Source organism: Chenopodium quinoa, unplaced genomic scaffold, assembly GCF_001683475.1.
Source record: "Chenopodium quinoa cultivar QQ74 unplaced genomic scaffold, ASM168347v1, whole genome shotgun sequence".
Lineage (NCBI taxonomy): Eukaryota > Viridiplantae > Streptophyta > Magnoliopsida > Caryophyllales > Amaranthaceae > Chenopodium > Chenopodium quinoa.
In genome coordinates this window covers 404,249-423,854 of record NW_018745281.1, presented here as the reverse complement: position 1 = coordinate 423,854, position 19,606 = coordinate 404,249, and the positions used below count along the sequence as shown (strand labels likewise).

General features: G+C 35.1%; 2 protein-coding genes across 2 annotated transcripts; one reads left to right on the top strand and one right to left on the bottom strand.

Annotated features, from left to right (window-relative positions):
* Positions 1-415: 415 nt before the first annotated feature.
* LOC110711538 (probable auxin efflux carrier component 1b) lies at positions 416-5,057 on the top strand. The gene is made up of 6 exons (XM_021889951.1): positions 416-2,541; positions 3,133-3,409; positions 3,507-3,592; positions 3,958-4,115; positions 4,222-4,298; positions 4,544-5,057. The coding sequence occupies exons 1-6, from the start codon at positions 1,341-1,343 to the stop codon at positions 4,614-4,616; spliced, it is 1,872 nt and encodes a 623-aa protein (XP_021745643.1). The 5' UTR covers positions 416-1,340; the 3' UTR covers positions 4,617-5,057.
* Positions 5,058-7,654: 2,597 nt separating this feature from the next.
* Positions 7,655-17,462, bottom strand: LOC110711763 (probable helicase DDB_G0274399). The gene is made up of 8 exons (XM_021890182.1): positions 17,308-17,462; positions 13,546-14,947; positions 12,746-12,934; positions 11,610-11,705; positions 11,362-11,524; positions 11,116-11,245; positions 8,909-10,675; positions 7,655-8,796 (listed from the first exon to the last, which is right to left on the bottom strand). Exons 2-8 carry the CDS (start codon positions 14,924-14,926, stop codon positions 8,512-8,514), a joined length of 4,011 nt encoding a protein of 1,336 aa, XP_021745874.1. The 5' UTR covers positions 14,927-14,947; positions 17,308-17,462; the 3' UTR covers positions 7,655-8,511.
* Between the last annotated feature and the right edge of the window lie 2,144 nt (positions 17,463-19,606).

Genomic DNA, 19,606 nt, shown 5'->3' with positions numbered 1-19,606 from the left:
ATGATAAGGCATGCTTACCATAATTGCAAAGCTAATAATGGAGAAGAGAAACAAACTTAAACCAATAATCTAATCAATTGGCTTCAATGGAAAATCTTAAAATTATTTTCTTTTTAGAATGTTTATACGAAGTAACTTATATTTGATATGTTTGGCAGTACGTGACAAACCGATAGAAATAATAATTGCTAAAGAATATTAAATTTTATAAAAAAAAATATATAAAATAAATTAATCATAGTATTATATTACATGTTTTTTTTTAAAAAATTGAATGGTATACTCCATAACTTAGAGTTTAGACTTCTTACAGCAAAAAGTTGAATTTAAATTGAACCCAAACTTAAATGACTCACTAAGACTCTGTTTTTTTGAACTTATTTTCCTTTCAGTCATTTAAAATTACTTTGTATTTTAGTACTCGTAATTCATTATTTACTTCACTTCAGTTTTCTTAAACGAACATTACCTAAATAATTTACATAGAACTCTAAAATTTGCTAATCCACTTTCAATTTATAATTTTTTTTCAAATTTCATGATATACATACTCCAGAGTATTTAATTTGATTAATTCACTTTATATAAAAAAAAAAAAACATTTAGCCACGTATAAGAATTTGTGATTTATTTTTCCTATCTCTATTTAACACCAAAATTGCAAATATGTAGGAGTATATTCCAAAATTAAATTTCCTTTTCTAAAAAAAAAAAAAAAAAACAAAAAAAACAAAAAACCTTCCTTTCTTTTCCATTTCGTACAAGATCCCACATTCCATGCCCCCAAGACAAAAATTCCATACTCCATCACACCATGCAAATTGCAAATCACTATTTTTGGTATTCATTTGAATAGAGTTTTTAATATCCAAATCCAAACAAATTTACAATCTTCAACACCATTAGATATTTTGTTATTTTCCCAATCCCAGAATTTAAAATTTTCATTTTTTTTTATTAATTTTTTTGGTAAATAAAAAACGCATGGCATTGGCAAAAGACACAAAGACCCAACTTTAATTTCTTTGTCTGCCATACAACCAATCCCTCCATAAATATACTCACACCTTCACTTTCCTTTGCTTCCACCATCTCACACCAACACCATTTTTCTCTCTCTCCTCTTTTTTGAGCCCTGTGTTCTCTCCCTCTTTTAAAGCTCCAATCTTTCGCCGGAAAATCAACTTTCCGGCGAATTTCCGGCACATTTTCTTCATCCTTACATCCCCCACCTCAAATGGGTTAATCCCATTTTCTCAAAAACACCAAAAATCTCATCTTTTTCACCTCAAAAACCCCAGAAAAACCCACAAAAAAACCCAAAAAACAGAGCAACAAAAATGATAAAATGGATAGATTTATACCATGTTTTAACAGCAGTAGTTCCACTGTATGTTGCAATGATCTTAGCTTATGGCTCTGTAAAATGGTGGAAAATATTTTCACCAGATCAATGTTCTGGAATCAACAGATTTGTTGCACTTTTTGCTGTTCCACTTCTTTCATTTCATTTCATCTCAACAAACGACCCTTATGCCATGAATTACAGATTCATTGCAGCAGATACTCTGCAAAAACTCATCGTTTTATTCATCCTCTTCCTCTGGTCTAAGCTCAGCTCAAGAGGCTCATTAGAATGGTCAATTACCCTGTTTTCTCTCTCGACTTTACCAAACACTCTTGTAATGGGGATTCCCCTGTTAAAGGGTATGTATGGAGATGATTCAGGAACATTAATGGTGCAAATTGTGGTACTACAGTGTATAATTTGGTACACATTAATGTTGTTCTTGTTTGAATACAGAGGTGCTAAGCTTCTGATTGCAGAGCAATTCCCTGATTCTGCTGGTTCGATTATTTCATTCAAGGTTGATTCCGACATCTTATCCCTTGATGGGAAGGAGCCCCTCGAAACCGAGGCGGCCATTGGAGAGGATGGGAAGATTCATGTTAAAGTTCGGAAATCGACTAGTTCAAGATCCGAAGTGTTTTCTAGACATTCTCATGGACTTAATTCCATGACACCAAGACCATCTAATTTGACAAATGCCGAGATTTATTCGTTGCAATCTTCAAGGAATCAGACTCCAAGAGGGTCTAGTTTTAATCATACTGATTTCTACTCTTTTGTGAATGGAAAGGGTTTGACTACTTTTAGTCCTAGGACTTCTAATTACGGAAATGTTGCATTCGATGAGGAAATTGGTAGCGGGGTTCCTGCATTCGGGGCTAGAGGTGGTACTGGTGGTTCCGGTTACCCGGCACCGCCTACGGCTGGGATATTTTCTCCGGCAGCCGGGCCAAATGCGGTGTCGGGTGCTGCCGGTGGTGTAAAGAAGAAAAGTGGTGGTGGTGCTACTGTCGCGGACGGTGCTGGTGGTGGGAAAGATCTTCATATGTTTGTATGGAGTTCAAGTGCTTCGCCCGTTTCTGAAGGAGGACTACATGTTTTTAGAGGTGCCAATGGTGGGTACAATAATAATACTATTACTAACAATAATGCTATTAATCATGATCATGGAGCGCTTCCTAATACTAAAGGTTAACTTTCAAACTTTTTATTTATTAGATTAAATTAGTGCATCTTTTTATTTTACTTTCCTTAATGTTTTATGATATGGTACTTGTATGGAGTATTAATTGGATTGTTTGTTTGTTTGTTGGTATTTCAATGTTGCTTGTTTTATGTATATTGATTGATTGTTTTAAATTTTTTAATTGGGTGTTTTTGGTTTCATGTGATTTTGGTGTTGTAATTTTTAATTTTTATAGTTATTAGGGAAGTATATTATAGTTGTTGATGTTGTTATTTATGTTATGTTGTTTTCCTTATTTTAAATGATTCAATTTATTGGGAGTTTATTCATGTGTTTTTGGATTGATATAATTTGTTTAAATCTCTCCATAATCTACGGGAGTTTTGGTGAGTTATGTTGGGGATAATGTAGTAATTTGGCTCTTTCTTGTTCAAAATGTTGAGGTATTAGGAAGCATGATTCTATGATTGTTCAAGATTTTGGCCTTATTTGGTGTTTTTTTAGCAATATATTGTTGGTTGGTATAAATGAATGCTTCATTAATTAATGGGTTTTACATTACATTAATATTGGGTTAATTTCTACCATATTGTAGATTATGATGATTACGGAAGGGATGAGTTTAGCTTTGGGAATAAAAATGGTGGAAATGGACCTGAAGTCGATGGTCCCACACTGTCGAAGCTGGGTTCGAGTTCAACGACTGAGCTACGGCCCAAAGCCGCTGCTCAGGGTGAAGCTAAGGCAACTAGTATGCCTCCGGCTAGTGTGATGACAAGGCTCATATTGATCATGGTTTGGAGGAAACTTATCAGGAACCCTAACACTTATTCAAGTCTTATTGGTCTTTGTTGGTCCTTGGTCTGTTTTAGGTGTGTAACTCTGGAAAACCGGATTTCATAATCTATGGTAACCATCATAATGTCAAAATTATGAATGTATGTGGCTGATTTTTGGTATAATTTGTAGGTGGCATGTTGAAATGCCTGCGATTGTTGCGAGTTCGATTAAAATTCTGTCGGATGCTGGGCTAGGAATGGCCATGTTCAGTCTCGGTAAACACTGCTTGGTCCTTTCCACTCTTTAGCTTCTAAGCGTGATTTGATCATTCGGCCTCTTTATAACTCTTTACTTGCAATTTATATATGGGATCCAGAAAAATTATTTCGATGAGGAAAAGTTAATATTAATATGGGTCATTTAGCTGAGGTTGATTAGTTTAAAATGTTACGAGTAGATAAAGGCTATTCGAGTTTATTTTACAAGGAGAAGTAATATCAAGCAAGTTTCATTTAGGTGATAAGAACGAAGTCTTTCAAGGCTATATTATGAATTTTTTATGGACTACGAATACATCGTTTGATCTATAATGAAGTGTCTGTAAAAGTGGTGGAATTTCACTGAATAAGTTGAATTGTAGGATTGTTCATGGCGTTGCAACCGAAGATAATAGCTTGTGGGAATTCTGTGGCTACGTTTGCAGCGGCAGTGAGGTTCATCACTGGACCGGCTGTCATGGCAGCTGCGTCCATTGCAGTTGGGCTAAGAGGAACCCTCTTACACATTGCCATAGTACAGGTAATTAGAATTACATTCATACTACTCGCAACCATTTCCTTGGTGAATTGTTGGATATATAAATGTAATGTAGCTCACTGCTCATATTGTTTGATTTGATCCTCAGGCTGCTCTACCTCAAGGAATCGTACCATTTGTCTTCGCTAAGGAGTACAATGTCCATCCCGATATCCTCAGCACAGCGTACTAATTCTCTCCCTCCTATCCTCAAATCATAATCATGTGTGATTGTGTTACATTTTTTGGCCTAAAACAACATATAGTTGTCATATTCATGAGATACCCTTAACGTGTAGTAAAACAATAAAATGGATTAAGATTTAAGAGTACTTATCAAATGTTTGCCCCATCGCCCCTATTCTACTGTTAGGCAATTAGCCGGACTATCTATCTTGTAAACCACTAACATGCTTGAAATCAAAATGCAGGGTGATATTTGGAATGCTGATAGCTCTACCAATAACACTGGTATATTACATCATACTGGGGCTATTCAGATGAGGTGAAAGAAACAGCAAAAGAAGCAGCAGCAAAGCCAGCTATGATATGATTAAAAAAAGCTGGTGGAACACAGAAGGATGGCTTAAGGCAGTGCCACTTTACAGTAGTAGTAGTAGTAGATTCTTAACTTTTGGCAGCTCTTTTTTTTTTTTTTTTTTAGAAGAAGGTTATTTTGTAATTTATTATCTAACTGGAGATCATAGAAGAATTTCAAGGTAGGAAAAAGAAGAAAAAAAAAGGGTAGATGAGAATTAAAGAGAGAAAAAAGAAAGACAATCTCTGATGAAAAATGAAAAAAAGCTGACTTTGGGGGAGAATATTAATTTTGGTATTTGGTGGTATGTTTGTTTTTTTTAATTATTAACCCCTCTTTAAAATTGGTGCTTTATTTTTGATCTTTTTTTGTGAAGAAAAAAGTGGTAAAGCTTTGTCTGTACTTAAGGGTTACATTTACTTTCACCATCAAGGTGCCAGAATCTCTTTGTATGAAAATAAAAAGAAAAAAAAAAAAAAAACAAGGGCAATGGATTGCATGTGTTCTTTCACAAAAATGTGCTAGTCCAATAATTAAAAAAATTAGATAAAATTATTTTTTGAATAAGAGGGATTGATCAAGTATTTTGTATGTTTCAAAAAAAAAAAAAAAAAAGAGTACGAAGTATTTTGTAAATTGCTTAAGCTGCAATTAACCGTCTTTACTGTCATTAGCCAATGGATAATGTAGTTTTGATGTATGCAATTATGCATTATAATAAAGTTGGATCAAACTAAGCATCCCCTCCGAGAAAAAATCTTTTAGCGGACTAATATTTTAACCTTGTTATCTCTTTTCTAATTCCTATTAGAATCTTTTAACTCTATACTTGAGAAAGTTATTGCATGTGTTGTTCTATAAAATATGTGATAATTTAATCATATCAACATTGATATGTGGTAATCCCATTAGATTTTCTCATCATTATATTGTGCTTTTTATTTGAACTTATTTTTCTTAAATGAAGACTTTGATTTAAAAAAAAATTTACTCCTTATACTTCGTGAGTAATAAGGCTATAAAATAGAATATAATAAAGCATACGAAGTACGTATTTAGTATTTCTCATCTACTTTCCAAAACTATCTGAAATTATAGATTTTGTATGAAAAGAGGATCAAAAAATAATTATTGATAATGAAATGTTGAATCAAGCACTTTTCAACGACTAATTTTTAATGGATGTAGTAACTATCTTTAATTCGTCGATAAATAAAATAATCGGACCCTGTAATAGACTAGAAGTAGGGTAAAAAAGAGGGAGGAAAAAGTCTCTTTAATGCAATATGAAAAGGCAAGGTTTAGGTTTAGGTCGGCTACATTAGAGGCTGCAACAGTACAACAGTAGTAGTAATCATAATTACTCTTCCTAAAAAGGCGTAACATCTGTTTATAAAAGCATGCAGGATTTCATGAAACACCAATAGTAAAAAGCATATATTATAAAAATTATAATAATATTAATTATAGTACTATGCTATAGCAGTACTTATCACAATTGATTTTAATGATAGTGATTAATTATCATAACATCTTAATCAAACCAGACAATTTGCATCCTGCCTGCCTATGTCAACTTGTTTTCTTTTTTTTTCAAACTTTTCACTAATTTAATCACTCTCATCAGCACACATGCTTTGAACTAATTTAAGATCTTTAAAGTTATTTTTTTTTCTTAAAAAAAAAAAACCTTTAGCTTTTGTGTGTTCTTGGTGACTTGATGCTTTTATTTGTGCATCACATTTTTTTTATACTGTGTAATTCAATTTTAAAGCAACATAAACTTTGAAGATGTTTATGTCCTTTTGGGTTGAGCATTCGTGTTTTACTATAGGTTTTATTCTTTTCTTTTGGGTTATGTCAAATAGTAACTATTCTCATCTTTTCATTTCCTAGATTACGAATTATATAAAAAAGGGATTGATAAGGGTATCCCACCTCATAAAAAAACTTCGACTGCTTAAATGAAAACAAAGATTGGGAATATAGAAAGGAACAATCCCAATATCTCGACCTTTGGATTATTGTTGACAACTAAACTTTTTGAGAGATCTAGCATTGAGCTCTTGCTTGATTTTCATCAAAAGTTATGATAAAATTGGTCATATGTTAGGATGACTCTAAAACTATCTTATTATTTGAATAGCACAAAGATTTATCTAACCTAAGAGTGAGGGATAGTTCAAGTGGTTAGATTTCTCCTCCCGATTTTAAGTGATCTTGGGATCGATTCTCATCACTCGCCCTTGTGGCTCTCTAAACAACAAACCAAAAAAAAAAAAAAAATACTCCGTATGTACTTAACTATCCATTTCTTCTAGATTTAATTTTATTTTCAATCGTGTTTAAAAAACACTATCAGCTTGATTATATATGTCGAGGAGAGAGAGAGTAAACTAACATGTACTGCATATATCCTCACAAAACCAAGTATCTTACAGTGTCTAAAATGAATCGCATAATCAGTATAGAAACTCATGCACATGAACACGATACAGATTTTCATGCATACATGTTCATATTTTGTGCTTGACAACACCCCTTTGCCCTTTTATCATTGTCAAGTAACTTGAAACTGAGTAGGAGTATACATGATCAAAAGCCTAGTATCTATACTAGTTTTACAACTAATTAATGCAATCTGATTTTTTTTTTTTTAATACATGACTTATTATTGATGAGAAAAACTATTTAATGCAAATTTACTTTGTTATTGTTGAACTAAACTAAATTTTACATAAAACAAACTCTCTACGTTTATTTTTAATCATGAGTAGTGCCGGATTTTAAATGGAAAGAACAAAAAGAAACAGAGTAGTGCCACAAGTCTACAATGCATGAGTATAAAACATTGGATCGTAAGGGATGGAGGAGGGAAATTTTTGTGGATGACACGGAATAATCAAATTTGGTTCATGTAACCAACCCCACTTATGGAATTAAGGCTTTGATTGATTGATTGAGTACTTTAAACCAAGATTAATTAAATGCTAATCACCAGAGCTGCCAAAGAAAGAATTCTTCATCTATTGCTGAATTGTGTATGTACAAAATTGTTCCACAAGCATACTTTTTGCCTGTTGACTAGTAGAATTTTCTTGTACAAATCATGTACTTTTTCTATAAATTTCTTTTGATAAATGCAAAAAATATGAAAAAAAGGTAGTTTCCTGCTAGAACTGATAATTAAGAAAATGATCATAATGCCCATGCACGTTCAAAATATATGCATAGCATCCTCAAATTGCAATTGCAGCAAGCTCTGTATAGCAGCAGGCCAGCAGCACAGATCTTTGAAGCCACCAGCCTCGGCACGAGTACAAAGTCATCAAGCCACTAAATTCCATTGAGGAATAACATCAGCAGCTAGCCAACAGAATCAAAGCTCTCTATACTTGCCATTAGTTACTCCAGAAAGCGAGACAAACAGGTCTCCTCTGAAGTCCCTCATTGCCAATAAATCATGTTGAAGTAATTGGAGAGGTTCAACCAAAGCATGCACCGTTTGTGCTGAAGCAAGTGCTTGCCATGCAGCAAAACTTCATGGCCATGTAACGCACTAGCCATCAATGTTGGCAAAGAGCCGCTAAAAATTCACAATGCCAAGAGACGAATCAGTATCTTTCAGCTGATTTGATTCTTTCCACAAAGTTTCGTACATGAACAAAATGTAGTCAAATCAGTAGCAACTATTTCTGACAGCACAGACAGCAAGACCCTTTCAATGGCTTGACTACCAGTCAAGTGCTTCCACTTAATCCACAGCATGGCTGCTGCTTCTGAATGCCAAATTACCGGGACCTCCTGGTTAAAAAATGTCTCAAGGAAATCCTGATCAATGTCACCAGTGATTGAAAGTTCTTAGTCCTTGCGATTAGAGAAATGCTTTGGTTTTTCTTCATCTAAAACTGGCCCGGCCTTGGACTCTGCGTGCATATCATATAACCTAGGTCGTGGACCACCTGGGCGTGAGCTCCTAGCACCAGAAGAAAACTTACTAGAAAAAGAGTTGTAAGGAGGTCCTTTGGTTATCAAAAATTCTTTTGGAAGCGAATCCATATCCATGTAACAATTCCGAGCTTTTGCATCTGTAATCAAGGCTCCCCAGTCGTCAGATTGCATCAGAGCATTAGCATTCCCCATGACCTGTCAAAAATGAATTACAACATCAGCGCATACTAACATGAATAAACAATCCTACCCCCATTATACATGACTCGGTATAAATCAATACTAAAAAAGAAAGTTATTACAATACCCAAAGAGCTCTTCGTGCTCGAGTAAGTGCAACATTCATTCGACGTATATCAGCAACAAAACCAACTCCGTGATTAGAGGCACGAACACAAGACATAATAATAACATCACGTTCCTGCCCCTGAAAAGCATCCACAGTATTTATGTACAGATCTCTTCCTTCCTCGGAATTGAGGACATCCTCAAACTCACGTTGCAGACATTTTAACTGCAGCTTATAAGGTGTTATTATACCCACGGTGACTTTACCCAATCCCAATGATTTTGCTGTTTTATGAAGATGCTCATACATACGAAGACAGAATTGAGCTTCATGTACATTCTGATACGAAACCGATCCACCTCTGTGTGACTCACGACCATGAGTAATATCAAAAAACACGTATGGCCTAAGTAAAGGATCTTGGTAGTATTTCTCATCAGGCAGGCTAGCAACACTTTCACTGTCTGTAAGCCGTCCCTGATAAAAGTACCTTGAAGGAAAGTCCCTGATTTGAGGATGCATTCTATACTGCACAGATAATAGCATCGTTGGACAGCCAGCCTGCTGAAATCTCTCAAAAAGACTTCTGCTATACAGTAAAGTTCCAGCTGCCTTGCTAATGACCGTAGCAGGAAGCTGCTGAGGATCACCTACAAGAACACAGCGGGCTGCTCCAAGAGCGAGAGGAGGAAGGATACCCACTTCACTGGCCTGTGCTGCCTCATCAATCACAACCATATCAAAGCCATGAGTAAGACGTGAAAATAACTTGCGACCACTACTTGAGAGTGTAGTGAACACAACCTCAGCCTCATTAGCAAAACTTGTTTCTAGACTGGCACGAGCTTCCTCCAAATTAAAACCGCTGCCGGGACGAAATTTTCCTTCTAAAATGAGAAGACGAGACATTTCAACCAGGACTTTATCTCTTTCTTCAACTACTGCAGCAAGATTTTGCAATAAAGCATCACGATTCTGGTCCCGAGCCATAAGAACATCAGGATCTACTCCAACAGAACCTTGGGAACGGCCAGCAGCTGCAGCTGAATTCAGTTGCAACTGAAGAGTAGTCATCTGTCGAGACAAATGAGCTTCACGGCCTCTCAGCTGCTGTAACCATCCAAAGATTTCATCACGCGTTTTGATCAAAAGCTGCTCAGTTCTACGCTCAACAGAGACAGCTTGAGCTGCTCGTGACTGTGTATCAACACCAACACGTGCTACATCTGGTCTATAAACCTTCATCTCTCCGTCTATGAATCCACGATCAAGAACACGTGCAAGCAATTCATCTGTAGCAGCATTAGATGGAGCACATACCAGCATTCTAGGTTTTGGACAAAGTTTTGGTAGAGTGCGAAAAAGGTTCTCATCCATGCTTCGGAGAACTTCATCAATAGATCCCGAAGAACTATTGTCAGCATTTCTGTCATTATTTTGCTTATAGCTTTCAGGTGCCAATTTTTTCAGCAATGCTGTATAATAATGTTGATATTGAACCAGATGAATCACATTCAGCATTCCCCACACAGTATGTGTCTTTCCAGTTCCAGGAGGACCTTGAACTAAAGTAAACGGCCATGGCTCTTGTCTTTTCGTCAACCCATTACTAGTACCAGCCGCTGTGTGCATTGCAGCCCACTGAATTGCTGATAGCTGAGGACCATTAAAAGTCCTATGAAGATGATCAACAAAATTTGGAGTGAAGCATTCAGGAATAGCGGGAGTTTGTTCTTCGTATTTGGGGAATTGTTCAGCACTTGGCTTTAGTATTGCATTTTGCATCTGTAATATTTGAGTTAAAATTTGGTTTATGATAACATTGAAGAATTCATTCAGCACACATTTCATTTAACACATCAAAAACAATAACAATGTGTTCAGTTAAGATTTTATGAAAGGAAGGGAAGGGAAGGGAAGGGAAGGGGAGGTAAGGGAAGGAGAAGTGAAAAGGGAGAGGAAGGAGGACAAGGGATAAAGGGCAGGACAGTGAAAGAGAAAATGAGAAAGCAAGGGAAGAAGTATGCTTCTATATTCCTTCCAAATCAGAGGAAAACAGATGAAAGCTTTGGTTTATAAAAAGGGAAAGGACGGATCCCTCCAATTCCTTTCCCTATTCTCTGCCCTTACTATTTCCAAAAAATAAAAAATAGATATCTCACTCTCACTGTCCTCCCTTTCCCTTAAAGCTTTCTAATCCAAACACAAAATAAAATAAATTTCACCTGAACGTTTAGGCGACGAAAGGCATGCAGTGCAACATACTCCCGTTGTGTTGTTGCAAGGGAGCCAAGTACACTTAAGAACCAGATGCTTCTAGGCTGAAGCTTTTTCACTACATGATCATTATCAGTACTGTACAGAAAGTATAGATTATTTTAGACTGTGTATGAATAGTGGTCAATGGAATACAATGGTATAATATGCAGAGCATAATAAACTTGAGACAAATCTGACGTCTTTTAACTGACCTATTCGGATCATAAGAATCCCCAACAAAAAAATGAAGTATTGCACCCTGAGGATCACGAATGTCAAGAGGAATGTGTCTTCTGACTGTACCCACAGTACGCGCACTCCCTTCAGGTTCTTCGTGTTCTTCAGCAGATGAATTACCGTTTCTCCTAGATCTGGCTGCTCCAAACACCAAAAAAAAAATTATAAATATATATTGTATGTACAGATGAAGCAAAAACCCGCAAATAAGATAAGGACAAACCTGAACCAGGCCTTGGAGAAGAAAGAACTGCAACATCACCCTCCTTAAAATTCCATTTGATCTCATTTGCAGGTAGAACCACCACATCATACCATCCTAGCTCCAAAAAAAAAAAAAAACAGGTAAGGAGCTAAGTATAAACAGAGAAATCTAATAGTAACCTCATTATTATTATTATTATTATTTTTTTATTTTTTTTTCGTCACAGTTCGACAGCATATTATTTATACTTCAGAGAAAAGACACATTTTCTCCAGAAAGAACTAGAGAGAAGGAAAAAAAAAAAAACCAAAGTGACCAACATATCATGGAATCAAGTATTGCTAATTCGGTATCAGATACAGATTTGGGTGTTTGACGCATTAATTTTGGAAATAATGGATATAAGGATGCCATCCATAATTTGGAACACAGGTAAAAAGACAATCTTATGGAGAACTAAATTTATATACAAAGTGCCACATTTACAAACTACATGTAATAAAGATATCATAACAACTGCTTCATAAGATACTCTGTTTAAAATAAAGGTCCAAGTTTTCTTCTAAAACTTTAAAATATCCACTACCATCAACTAGAGTACGACACCAGCACTCTATGTTACTCATACTTTTCACTTCACTTCATGTACCCGTGTCGGAACCTCAACACTCCAGCATGAGTAAGGACACTTTGACATTTCATTTTGGGCCAGAATCAAGTAAAGTTTCACCAATTAGCAGTCGGACAGACACTTAGACAGACATCACAAATACCTGAGTCCAAGTAACATTGCTACAACTCATAGCCAAAAGGCAACACAGAAACGATCAAGGTAGAATTTCTACACATATTACTCTCCCTCTCCCTGGTTTTTTTCTTCTCTAAAATAATCATGCCAAAGTGCAGCTTCCAATGTCTAAGCCATACTTTATACCTGGCTGTGCGTTGATTCATGTCAACACATGATGTAGGAGCCAAAGTTTGGGCAATAACTGCTGATGTAGCTATTCTGGTTAGATTGCACTAAGATCCTTGACTAATTCACTAAAGAATGGAGAATCAACCCAGCAGCTTAAACATTTGCTTTTACATTAAGAAGTATAAACTTGCTGCTCTTACTAAACCACATATAGCAAAAGAAATATCCATGTTACCTCTTTCACGCCTTTCGATAGATTTCACACGGACCATCACATGCGCATCTCTTGAAGATGTTTCAGTTAACTCCTCCCATGTGCTGTATAGCTGCGCTCGACACTCCTCAAAAAGCAAAGGCTCAAAAACTCTAATATAATCTTCTACTGATTCAAACCGACCAGGGACACATTGAAGCTCAGATTCCTCTGCCAAAAGTTCAAAAAAAAAAAAAAAAGATCAAGAGTCAGGAATTGAAGCAATAAATTAAACATAGAACAAAAAAAAGGCTTTGTTCTGCAAAACGAATCAAGGATATCTATTATAAACTTGTCTCGGAGTCACTTCATAAAAGTGCACAAACATGCTTTTAGTTTTACAGAATGCACTTCCATTTTCCATGTTCAATCAACTACTCCTAGTATATAATGGCCTAGGAAGAACTATCAGTTGATAGTTTGGGAATTGGGATTCTAAAATATCTAAAAGTTGATATTGAAAATAAACCTTTTTTCAAAAAAAAATGACAAGGCAATAACTATTGTAATAATTTTCTCCATTTGTCAAAGGATAATGGAACGCATAACCAATTTTAAATCATTTAATACCAAGTTCTTCATTGAATCACCTCTAATGTTTAGAAAATGAAATTGAATAGCAAAATAAAATTGTACAACCACAAGTTTAAGACAACAAAAAAATGTGTCTAAGATGATAAATAGAGTAAAATAAACAACAACAACAAAAAAAAAAAAAAAAAAAAAAGATTTCAGCCAGATTCTTACGCGTGCATATAAACAAAATACTTAAAAATGTGTACCTGGATTATGCCAAAACTTTTCACTAGTCACTTCTCGCAAGAGACGCTCCACTGAAGTATCTTGATATTGGTTATTAGTCACAAGTTGCCTCTTAGGAGGATTTTTTTTGTTTAACAGTTTTACATCAACTGAGCTTGAGCCATGGCTACTTGAAGCTAGCTTCCTTGATTGGGTCTGCGGATCCTTAGACTGCCTTGAATCAGTAGGTTGTTTCCACAAATTAGGCTTAATGTTTCCCTCTGCCGAGAGATCATTAGAACTATTTAATCTTCTAGGCCTAGCTAGAAGCCCTGCATTCAAATCACTATTGGATTCAGATTTACGATCAATAGGTTCCATGGAACTACGTTCTTCATTGCACGGCAAATCAACCTGATTTTGATCCTTAGTCGCTTGCTCATTCTGCTTTTCTCCATTACGCTCTGCAGATAACCGTAAACTTCGGGTTCCCTTGACCGGACGAGTGCCGATAGGTATTGGAACAGTCTGCCTTTTAGGAGTTGAAGACTTTACTGCACCAGCTTGCTTAGCATCTTCTATATTTAGAAACATTGTTTTCCGGCTCCGCTTTTTGCCCAGCATTGCTTCTTTATGCTCATCAAGCTTGTGTTTACCTAGACTATTAGCACACTTCAAAGCATGGATCGCTTCAACTCCTTTTACTTCCTTTTGTTTAGGGACAGGCACTAAATCTCCCTGATTATCCACGGAAGAATTAAGTTCAACATTTCCATTCAAATTCTGGTTGGTGCCACCTGCGATATCATTTGCTAAAGCATCCGATCTAGCTGAAGAATAATCATGATGAATTTTCCTGGGATCTGCAGGACTAGAATCACGGGAATTTCTCTTCAAGGACTTCCCAGAAGAAGATTTATTTACTGCTACACCAGCAACTCCTTGCTCATTTAAGTCTTTGTTGCTGCTGGGAGATGACTTTTCTTCCACACTTTGGCTTAAAAGGGGCTCAGTAAATTCCCCATCAGACCATTCTCCTTCTTCTTTTTCGATAGCTTGAGAATTTTTATTGCCTAAATTTACCATTGTCACCTCTTTCCTATCACTATTTTCACCTACTTCGGGCAATGAGGCTGCGTTAAAATCCATATCTCCAGCCCTTTTCTGATCATCAATTCTATCTAATCTGGACTCTTTTATTCTAACAAAAGGTTGAAAACCAGAAGCAGAAGAAGCATGAGAAAAGGCATTGTTATTTACAATGCTGGGTGGGGCAACTGATGACACAAGAAGATCAGAAGTGCAGGAATTTAAAGAGGGGAGAACTTTCTGAGGCTGGACACCAGGTGAAACAGCAATCTCTTCATCAACTTCCGCGGGGGTTTCATTAAGATCAAATAATGGCCTCCCACGGGATCCCATTTCTCACATACATTCATAAACCTGTGACATTAATTTAAGAAAAGATTCAATTTCTTTCCAACTATAACTTGTCAAATATGCTTAAACTGGCGGAAATGATTTGAAGCAATTCATATTGACATAAAAGTTATAGAATTCTGTAACAGCCCAGATGATACAAACACTTCATTTATGCACAATTTTTAGCAAGAACTATAGAAAAGGACTGGTAAAAATGTAGACATAGATATAAATTACTTTTCTGTCAATTTGTAATTTAGCTATTTCAACAGCAAGTTTCCCAAACTCTTACTGCCAAAAGGACTGGTAAAAATGTAGACATAGATATAAATTACTTTTCTGTCAATTTGTAATTTAGCTATTTCAACAGCAAGTTTCCCAAACACTTACTACCTTCAATAGCTCAAAAACGTTCAAATATTTAATTTCCATCTTTCAGGTACTTCATCTTTAAACAAACATTACTTCTAAAAGAGCCCTTTACTTTCTCATTTTCAAAGACTACCAACTCCAAAAGGAGATACCACATTCATTTAAATAAGTTATAAGTTATCCTACATAATGTGATTTGATCATTTCTTCCCAATCCCCATCTAAATGGGCAAAAAAAGTTAGCAAAGGTAAGGAAGCCCAACGACCCTGAGCCCCCCCCCCCCCCCAAATGTTATAGTTTGATAGTGGGGGAATAAAAAAAAGAGAGTAGAGAAATCTTCACAATCCCATCACAGACTTAGACCTAGAACTTGCTACACAGAAATCAATCAGCCACCACGTGATCAACCATAGCCATCAGATCATGTCATGTTTGTGTTATTCTGGGTCAGTTTTAACCATTTGAGTTCATTCAGATTCCGATAATTAGGGCGAATATCGCACTTTCAAGCTTTATTGACTAACAGCAATTGTCAAGCCAATGTGGTCACACGGGTGAAATTTGATCAAATTATTACTAACATTATCATGTCAATAAAGATCAAGCCAAGTTGACAACAAGTTGAGTTGAACAAAGTGAGTTGGAAAAAGTAATGAGTATAAGTCTATAACTAATTTCTAGGCCGGGATTTAACACTTCCAATAATAATAACAGTCAGTTTCAATGGGTTCAATTGAGTTTAAGGTTTTAATCAAATTTAGTAAACAACACATTGACTTCAATTGGGTTTTCGTATTCTCTAGCACTGGGCAAACTTCAGGTTTGGATTTCAACTCTCAAGTTTTGTTTACAGTGGTCTAATTTAGGATGACCAACTGCTTGGGGTATTTGGGTCAATACATGGTTGGTTTCTCACTCCCAATCTTTTACAACTCACTACTACACTGTCCACTACACCAACCTACATCTCGAAACCCGCAGGTGTGAGCACCCACCTCCTCATAATTCATTACTTCTAATCAAATTTTAGCAAGGTAAGGTATATTGATAAAAAGACAATTCATGTTACTAGAGAAGGGTGTTTCAGATTTCTACAACAAGAAGAAACTCACGATAATTGTTTCAGCAAATAAATAAAAACTGCAAAGAAGTTTCATCCATCACTACCACGACGATAGGGGCAGGGAGTAATGGTAAGACATAAGGGATATTAGGTTGTTCTCATTGTCGCACCGCATAAACAAGTTAAATGTTTTGTCTAACATAACCTTCATTATCAAATATTGCTCTCTACAGGCCCAAATCATCGAACATCTTATATCACTGAATGATCAATCAACAGTCAACAAAGCATCAAAAACAAGGAAGTGATTAAAAATACACGCTCGGACTGGCAAATAACACTGATCAAGTACAAAATCAGTCTCCAACTACTACATCGAGCAAACTCAGGGCACAATGGCAACACCATACCAAAAATATAGTGCACATTTAAGACAATGTCATATAACACCCCAAATACTTCAACCTGCGCAAACTAAACTTTAACATAGGTTCATTAGAGCCTAACTCAACTCGAATACCATATAATAAACTCAGTTCGATTATGCAACACATTAACAACCAAATTTGACCACTCAATCATCAAATTAGGCTCCAAGAAAATCACATAAAAACAAATTGCAGATAGCAAAATTGCAGCAACAAAATCACTCATAATAAGCAATCATAACTTGAATAATCACAACCAAATAGTTCAATAATCCATCTTAAAAGAACCCGGCTATCACTGAAATTGGATCTGAGGAGTCCGATAACCCGGAAAAAAGCTAACTTCAGGTATAAAGTTAGTTCTGAAGCGATTCTCTTGTTGACTTCGGATCTGAGGATCAACCTTACCCTAAAACTAACAATTAAATTAACGATAGTGTGAAAGTTAAACCCTAGATTGTGAAATTAATATTCGATGATTGGAATTAAGATGAGAAAATAAAAGGTGTATTATTACCTTAGAAGGTGGCTTCAATGGAGGAGAGAGAAAGCTTGGAAGTGCGCTTCAATGGAGAACTGAAGAGTATGCTTCAATGGAGGAGAGAGAAAGAGAGAGAAGTTGCAGCGTAAAAGTGAAAAGCTCCAATTGGAAGAAAAATTAAATTGAAATTATAAGGAAGAAAGAAATTGGGGATTAATCAAACGAATATAATGTCATCCATCAGATCTGGATAATTTCAACGGTTAACATTCATTCTCGTACCAAATATAATACTCTTTCCGTACCTGAATATCTGACACGATTTGGCTTTTATCGTAACTTTGACTATTAAAATCTTAGATGTGTTAGTAAAAGTAATTTTTTTTAATACTTTAATAATATACATTAAGATAAAATTATGCTACGTATTGGTATTTTCATGTTTTGTTAAGCTCTTCTGTTTTTGCTGATATATGTCAAAGTGTCAACCCACAGAGTATGTGTTAGAATTTGTTGATGATGTAAAGTGTTGTAACTCGAAATTGATGGTGCTTCTTGTTAATGACTAGTTCAGAAACGTTATGAGAAATTGTTGAGTTTAAATCTTTGGTAAAAAGTGAAATGCTAATAAACCTAATACTTTCGAGAATCTACGGTGATTTGTTAACAATTTTACTGTTTTTCTATAAATTTTTGTTGCATATTATCTTGAGTAGAAGTATCTTTTGCAGTTTTCTAGTTATAAATAAATAAGGAAGAATATCTCTATCAGTAAGTCGTATTTGATTATTTGCTTTTAACTCTATTGTGATAAATCACGTTTGTTTCCTGCTTTCTTGGCTGGATAGAATGGTCCAAATGGAGCATTGCTTCTGTAACATTTGTAGTGTTCTTCGGCTGAAAGTTACATCAGCTATTTCATGTTGACATGATGTGCAAATGCATTAATGATTTAAACTGATTATTCACCGCAAATTAAGAGTTTTATTGGTTCCGAAACAACTTATTGTCCTCTCTTGTTACTCAGTTGGTTTTGGCAAAAGCTTTGGACTTTTTAGAGGCTTATATTATAAGTCAACTTCATTGGTTTTTTTACATTTAAAGTCCAAGGATTTACTCCTTGCAAACTCCAACTCCTCTGAAACTTCAACAAACTAATAAACACATTCATTTTTATCTCTCAAAAGTTGCACATAGTTTTTTTTTTTTTTTTTTTTTTCTTCTTGATTATCAATGTTATATCCTTTGGAATATTTTGCTCCCCTTTGCTTAATGTAAAGTGTTAAAACTCAAAGTTAATGGAGGTTCTTGTTAATCACTAGATTAGGAACGTTATGAGAAATTGTTTATACATGTTTTATATTTATCTTTGGTACAAGGTGAATGCTAATAAACCTAATACTATCGAAATCTACGGTGATTTGTTAACAATTCCATTGTTTTTCTACAAATTTTTGTTGCATATTATCTTGAATAAAAGTAAGTTTTGCATTTTTCTAGCCATAAATAAATAAGGAAGAATATCTCTATCATTAGGTATTTAATTATTTGCTTTTAACTCTATTGAGATAAAACACTTTTGTTTCTTGCTTTCTTTGCTGGAAAGAATGGAAACATCCTTCTGTAATATTTGTAGTGTTCTTCGGCTGAAAGTTACATCAGTTCTTTCATGTTGACATGATATGCAAATGCATTGGTGATTTAAACGGATTATTCACCACAAATAATTAAGAGCTTTATTGGTTCCGAAACAACTGATTGTGCTTTTTTGTTACCCAGTCGGTTTGTCAAAAGCTCTAGACTTTTTAGAGGCTTATATTATTAGTCAACTTCATTGGTTTTTGTACATTTAAAATCCGGTTGTTTGATTTACTTCTTGCAAACTCCAACTCGTCTCAAACTTCAAATGACTAATAAACACATTCAATTTTTATCTCTCAAAAGTTGCACATAGCTTTTTTTCTTGGTTATCAATGTTATATCCTTTGGAATATTTTGGTTCCCTTAGCTTAATGTAGAGTGTTGAAACTCAAAATTAATGGTGGTTCTTGTTGATCACTAGTTTAGGAACGTTATGAGAAATTGTTGATATATGTTTTATATCTTTGGTACAAGGTGAATGCTAATAAACCTAATACTTTTGAAAATCTACGGTGATTTGTTAACAATTCCATTGTTTTTCTATTTTTGTTGTATATTATCTTGAATGAAAGTAGTTTTTGCATTTTTCAAGCTATAAATAAATAAGGAAGAATATCTCTATGATTAGGTATTTGATTATTTGCTTTTAATTCTACTGAGATAAATCATGTTTATTTCTTGTTTTCTTTGCTAG

Excerpts from the sequence above, each read along its gene's own strand:
- LOC110711538 (XM_021889951.1), top strand. The coding sequence starts at position 1,341 with ATGATAAAATGGATAGATTTATACCATGTTTTAACAGCAGTAGTTCCA. Across the intron at positions 2,542-3,132 it reads AGCGCTTCCTAATACTAAAG|ATTATGATGATTACGGAAGG; the intron begins GTTAACTTTCAA and ends ACCATATTGTAG. Across the intron at positions 3,410-3,506 it reads TGGTCCTTGGTCTGTTTTAG|GTGGCATGTTGAAATGCCTG; the intron begins GTGTGTAACTCT and ends TATAATTTGTAG.
- LOC110711763 (XM_021890182.1), bottom strand. The coding sequence starts at position 14,926 with ATGGGATCCCGTGGGAGGCCATTATTTGATCTTAATGAAACCCCCGCG. Across the intron at positions 10,676-11,115 it reads TTCGTCGCCTAAACGTTCAG|ATGCAAAATGCAATACTAAA; the intron begins GTGAAATTTATT and ends CAAATATTACAG. Across the intron at positions 8,797-8,908 it reads GAGCACGAAGAGCTCTTTGG|GTCATGGGGAATGCTAATGC; the intron begins GTATTGTAATAA and ends CATTTTTGACAG.